The 5,830-nt window shown below is 54.7% G+C and overlaps 2 protein-coding genes across 2 annotated transcripts in view; both read right to left on the bottom strand.

The window, feature by feature from the left end:
* Positions 1 to 2,054: 2,054 nt before the first annotated feature.
* On the bottom strand, positions 2,055 to 3,260 carry VDBG_09946 (Fum3p; the record flags this gene model as incomplete). The annotated part of the gene is made up of 3 exons (XM_002999860.1): positions 2,055 to 2,690; positions 2,899 to 3,059; positions 3,236 to 3,260. 3 exons carry the CDS (start codon positions 3,258 to 3,260, stop codon positions 2,055 to 2,057), a joined length of 822 nt encoding a protein of 273 aa, XP_002999906.1.
* Positions 3,261 to 3,649: 389 nt separating this feature from the next.
* The window catches only part of VDBG_09947 (ankyrin repeat and protein kinase domain-containing protein), a gene marked incomplete at both ends in the record, with an annotated part of 3,804 nt that continues 1,623 nt past the window's right edge, over positions 3,650 to 5,830 (bottom strand). The window contains 4 exons of the mRNA XM_002999861.1: positions 3,650 to 4,003; positions 4,193 to 4,276; positions 4,357 to 4,907; positions 4,995 to 5,592. Of these exons, the coding sequence (XP_002999907.1) occupies positions 3,650 to 4,003; positions 4,193 to 4,276; positions 4,357 to 4,907; positions 4,995 to 5,592 (1,587 nt within the window). The remainder of the gene's footprint in view (positions 4,004 to 4,192; positions 4,277 to 4,356; positions 4,908 to 4,994; positions 5,593 to 5,830) is intronic.

The following is a 5,830-nucleotide window of genomic DNA, read 5'->3' on the forward strand; positions in this document are numbered from 1 at the left end:
TGTTTCCTGTTGGTCAGGCCTTAGTTCGGTCACTTCGCATGAGCTGATCCGCCGCTCTGGACTCCCCTCTCCACCTCCATAGTATCTCACGTGTTCTAGACAGACCACATATGCGGGCCTCCGCCTTCGCCAACCCTTCTCCGGTGCGGCAAGCCTCCCGTCTCAGGCGAGGCATCAAGTCCTAAAGGGGTCACGGCGGCTTCTCAAGACAATGCCAAATCCCATGTATCCTCCGTCCCCAGACTTGATACTTGGCCGCTATTCCGTCTGCAGTTCGTCAGATCGGGTCCCCTGCCGGAAGGATGCGCCTCGATCGCGAACCTTGACCTCGCCTGCCGACCCATCTACTAGACCTGCCTCTTGGTTGACCAGCTGTGGCAAGGCGCTAGCTAGGCCCTCGGTAGCACGGTTCATGCTGGGTAGCAGCGCGGTGGATCGCCCACCGACCCAACCCCTTGGTGCGAGTCATGGTGCTGTGGCAGCTCGCGTGGTAGAGTTTCGAGCCTCGTGAACCAACTGAGTACGTGGGAGCAGGGGCTAGCTTCAGCCTCCTGGAAGTCTTGCCGTCTTGCCGTCTTTCGAACTGTCTTTCGGTGCAGGCCTCCTGACTTAGTCATCGGAGGCGCGAGTGCCTCATATGTAACAAGTTGCTTGAGGGTCTTTCAATATCCCTCTTGACACGGAGCATCATCATGACCGTCATTATGACATTGAGTGCTACTGCTTGTTTTGTCAAAGCGGTTCGACGTGGTACTTCTCTGCAAGTCTCTAAGTGCTGTTCAAAACACTCAACCGTCGGAAAACATATCCTTTGAGGAACCCTTCGAAGGGTAATGATCATCCCCAATCTCTCTGCGGGCTTCGCCTAAAGTCCCAGACCGGCCTCGATCGGCTAAGACACAATAAACTGTCTCGACCCTCCACCGCCGAGACGCCATACTTGGTCTCGACCCCGAGCGAATCCTACCAAGCCCAAATCTATTCAAACGCCTCAGTCGCCACCATGATGATCACGTCACGCGAACACCGACCCTGCCGCTTTAGCAGTGGAGATCTGGAGTTTCTCGCACGAGCGTTGCATGAGCTTTGTGAGACTTCGACTACGCCTGTTCGAGCACCGCTCCCACTCGTTGAAAGCACGAATCATGAGGTGAAATGGTTGTCAAACTATGAACAAGCTCCGGTGACAATAACGGTTAGTTGAGCACAATGAAGCTTATGTTTGGTAGAGTTCCGTTCTTGTTTGTGACTACATTTCAACGTGCGGCAAATACCTCCGAGTAGGAAGAACAATAATTTGAAGGCTTTCGCTCTCGGAGACAATTGACCGAACGGCCTCAGAACATCAAAGACAAAGGTGCGTGCAAATCCACCAATTACAGAGCACAAGTCCATCCCGTCGAACTTTTGCTTCAGTATACTGACCCATACGAATTGAATTCTTTGTAGACTGTCTTCATCACGCTTTCCGATTACCGCTGTCCTTCTTTCACCAACAAGCTTTGAAATCTCAACAATCATATCTTTAAAGTTTCGAGCTTCATACAACAATCTCGTATGGGTCTGAATGGTGGCACCTCTATTGAGGTGGTGTTCGTTAACAGAGACTTTAGCAAAATGGAAGAACAGGCGATAATCACAAAAAGCTTTTTGCTAAGGGTCTCAAGTTATATTTCCCTACATTTCCTTATATGCATTTCGATCGAAAACCTAGGTAATATTGCCTTCGAAACCCGGGCAGCTAGCCTGGCTTGCCCGACGAAACGCATGACCTTCAGACAACGATTGAACAGAGGAGAGCAAAGGCGGGCGTACCTTGTGTTTCAACAACTGCTTCATATTCACTTCTAGGAATGGTGTCATCGGCGACCTGGCACATGCCTATTTGTCGATTTTGATAAGCCCAGCTTTCTTTTCTGAGGTATCTACGTTCTCGCCGTGCGTCCCTGACTTCCAAATCCCGGCGCTGCAGAGCATTTTTCTGACGCGACATGACTTTATAGTGTGATGAGATTGTGCTGACTAGGATTACGTCTTGAACATCACTTCCTTGGTCAAAGCCCCAGAGTCTGGCTTAGGTCTGTCCTATGGTCCTGCCAGAATTTGTATCCCGATATAGAACTCTGCCCTCGGAAACCCAGAAACTTCTTCACCCGCTCCGGAAGCCCCCGAACCACGTCCTTATCAAGTATCAACGGGTGCGCCTCCTCAGGTGTTAGCACAGAGCTTGTGACTGTGCAGCTGAGAAGCCTTCTGCGCTCATCGGCGGTTCGGTTCGCCTCTCCGCGATGCACAATGCGTCCGCCAAGAAGCAGACAGTCGCCAGCTTTCAGCTCGACCTGCTTGACCTTGTCGTCGGGGAACTTCCAGAAGTCGAACGTCGGATCGGCCAGCGCCTCTGAGTAATTGATCTTGTGACTCCCTTCCACGACACCCGTGGCGCCGTTGGCACTTGTCGTGTCTGTGGCGGCGATGAGGAAGTTGACGGCTACTTCGGGCATCCAGCGGCCACCCATGCTGAGGAACGGCCACCAGGCGGCCGCATCGGCATGCAAGGGTTGTGCCTTGCTCCCGGGCCCGATTTCGATCATCTGTGCCGTGCTGAGCCAGTAGTCGCCCGTGTCGCGGAAAATACCGGTGCAGAGGTCGTGTAGATAGAGTTGTCGATCATTGCATCGCGCCACGTGGGGCTACGGTGCAGCAGACTGCCTAGACGTTTTGTGTTCGACCCGAAGACGATACCGTCAATGCCGCCGGGCAGTGGAGGCGCTGTCAGATTGGCAGACTTGCCAGCCTCGACCTTGGTCAGCACCGTGTCTATATCGGCGTTGAGACTGGAGATCTGGTCGGGCGGAAACATGCTCTCTATGACGACGAACCCATCATCTTTAAGGGCACTGAGCATCTCCTGCCGTCGGCGCTGTACGACTCAGACGTGAATATTTCGCGGCGAATACTAGCGATGGAATAGTCGAGGCAAGGGGCGTTCTTTGCTGCAAAGACGTAGTCAAGGGTGCCCGTGAAAGGGCTCTGCTCAATGTCGTGATCATGGTCTGTGGCTGTAAAAAATATTAAGTGCCGTGTTCAATTGCATGGAACAAAAGTTCGCCTCGCAACCCGAGCCGACTTGAGAAGAAATACCCAATACCTCCGTTAGAGACATCCTCAGGCCATACTGACAGTCGCGTGATAGCTGCATGTGTCGTAACAATCGTAAAAACCATGTCGTGCTTACTATACGCGTACAGATGAGCAATCATGTCGTTGCACTGCCTCAGGTTGTCATGCCCCACGAATGAGGGGTAAGCCGTATTTCAGCGGCCAAACATCTAAAAAGTACTTTGTCGCCTTCAGTCTCTCCAAGGTCGGTACTTAAAGGATGCACATCCTGTCCTGAGCATGATGGGTGACATGAAATCGACCTGACCCGATTGCAGCCCTCCGAAACGTCACCTACCACAAGTCAGCACTTGACTTCCTTCCACAAACCTGGAGGCTATTGGTGAATGTGCGAAAATGACCTGATACCAAACCTTGTGGCTGAGTTGGTGTCGGTTGCCGATCTCAGCACAGCCGTCTATTCGCCAAAATCTATGTCAAATGAACGCCGGCGGCCATCATAAGAAGTGAATTACATGTCACCAAGCGTTCAAACGACTATCGCGGTCTCCTCATCCAGCCTCTTCTTTCCGTCTCTGCCGAACCTAATAAACCTTTTCCTGAGTTTGCGTTGGCCCGATGCCCCTTGGCCCACAGCGCTCGCTGCGGCCTCCGACCTGAGGGCAGATGACCTTGCCGTTTGGCTCGCTGGGCCTGCAGACTCATCACCTCGCTGTGATTGCGCTGTCGCTTCAGGCGCCAGTGTTTCGGTTGGCTGCGTCTTCCGGCGTAGCATGGAGTCGAGCTTTCGGCGCTTCGCGCTGCTCTGGCCCTGGGCGACGAGTTCATAGATCTGGAGGGACAGCCAGATGACCAAGACGGTGGCGAGTAGACTCCCAACTTTCTCTACGCGTCAGATAGTGTCGGAGAAGGTATTGTAGATACTTACTGCTGGCCAGAACCACAGTGCCTGGTGTGATTGGGCTTGGTAGGCCGGATATGTTGACCTCAAAAACGCCCATGATCCAGGAAAGGGGGGCCTAGAGCAATAGTTAATAGATATCGGAGAGCTTGGAGTAACTCTTCAACTCACAAAGACAACTGTGGCGCCTGTAAAGATGAATAGAATCTTGGATTGCTCGTTAGCTGAGAGGGCTTCTTCGATGTTGGCTTCGCGCTGTCGGAGATCGAGTAAAGTCGTGATCTACCCAAGGTCAGCGTTGCGCTTGCACAGGACAATGCAGCCAATACACTCACCGAGGTCCGAACTCGATCAGCATCCAGTCCCAGGCGATCGAAAAAGTCCAGTGTAGGATGAGAGAAACCTCCGAGGCCGCCCCTGACCTGCTCCAGCACGGTGCAGTCCGGTTCTCGCGACCCCTGAAACTCGACGACGACGCGCTCTTGTTCCTTTAATACCGTCTGGATCATATTCACTTCCTCCCTCACATCGTCTATCTCCTGCAGTAGCTCAATCTCGGCTCGCAAATCCCCGAGCACAGTCTTCGACGTGCGCATCCCGCGGATGGACGACTTGAAGGCCGCGTACCGTTTCATCGCCTCGTTCGAGAGGAAAGCCACTGAGCCCGCAAAGACGTTACAGTACGATCGGGGGCCGCAAAATTGGAAATGAAACTCCTCTTCGCTGAATCCAACCGCCGATTCGAGGACATGAGCAGCAATATCCATCATGTCCGTGTCGGCTGACTTGAGACCGGGAGAAGCCAAGACGCGATGCTTGATCTCATTGAGCAGCGTCTTGGCGTTCTTGTCGTCCCAGCGTTCGGGATAGCAGGTAATGATATTGTCTACGCGACCCGTCAGTTTCGTCTCAGATTGCCGGTCGCCGTCGTGGAATACAAAACTGAAGGACAAATAAGAAGAGGGCAACCTACGTTCGTCGATGCGCCACATCCACAGCTGCGACACCATCAACACCTGCTTGCGCTGCTCCTGCTCGATCCCTTTGCGCTCACGCGCCACCCTTGCACGCACGCTGCTGGCCACATCCTGACGTCCAGCCATCCTCATCAGCTGCTCCTTCGTGCCGTCTGTCCGCTTCTGTTTGTCCGAGTGCTGCTCGAGCAGCTCGCGGTGCTCAAACGGGTTGCCGGACCCCTGGCCCGACTTCTGTTCTCCAGCAACGATAGATCCGTCATTCTTCTGCTTCTCCGCCTTGACAAGGCTTTCGAGGCGCAGCAAGTACCGGTACAGAACCTGGCTCTCGTTCCTCGCGCGCACTTCCTCCTTGCTCAGCGATTCGTGGTACGACTGGTCGAGCGTCCGCGGCACGTGCAGCTCAGACTTGGTGAAACTTTGCCGCAGGCTGTTCATGGCGTCGAGGTGCTTGAGGTAGGGGAAGAGGTGGTGTTGCAGGCCCGTCGGCATGGCGCTCAGTCTACGCGTGCGCTCGGCCGTGCTGGCGCGGAGGAGCTCCCTCCTGGGCGCGACGTCGCGGCTGCCGGTCATGGCGGAGCGGAGGCGCTCGCGCGTCTGCTCGTCCATCTCGACGTCCACGACGGGCAGGACAAGAGAAAACATCCTCGGCAGGATCGAGGGGAGGGCGACCCCGAGGTCGAAGCCGCATCGGCGGGGGGTGGCACCGGGAACCCGAGGGTGCGACCGAAAAGGGCGGTTTTGCGGTAAGTGGGCCCGAGTACCCCATTTTGGAGGTATGTTTCGGGGAACGAAACGCTTGGGGGCGGGCCCCTTTTCCCGCCTCGGGCGCCCG

Source organism: Verticillium alfalfae, genomic scaffold (genome assembly GCF_000150825.1).
Source record: "Verticillium alfalfae VaMs.102 supercont1.17 genomic scaffold, whole genome shotgun sequence".
In the NCBI taxonomy this organism is placed as follows: Eukaryota; Fungi; Ascomycota; class Sordariomycetes; order Glomerellales; family Plectosphaerellaceae; genus Verticillium; species Verticillium alfalfae.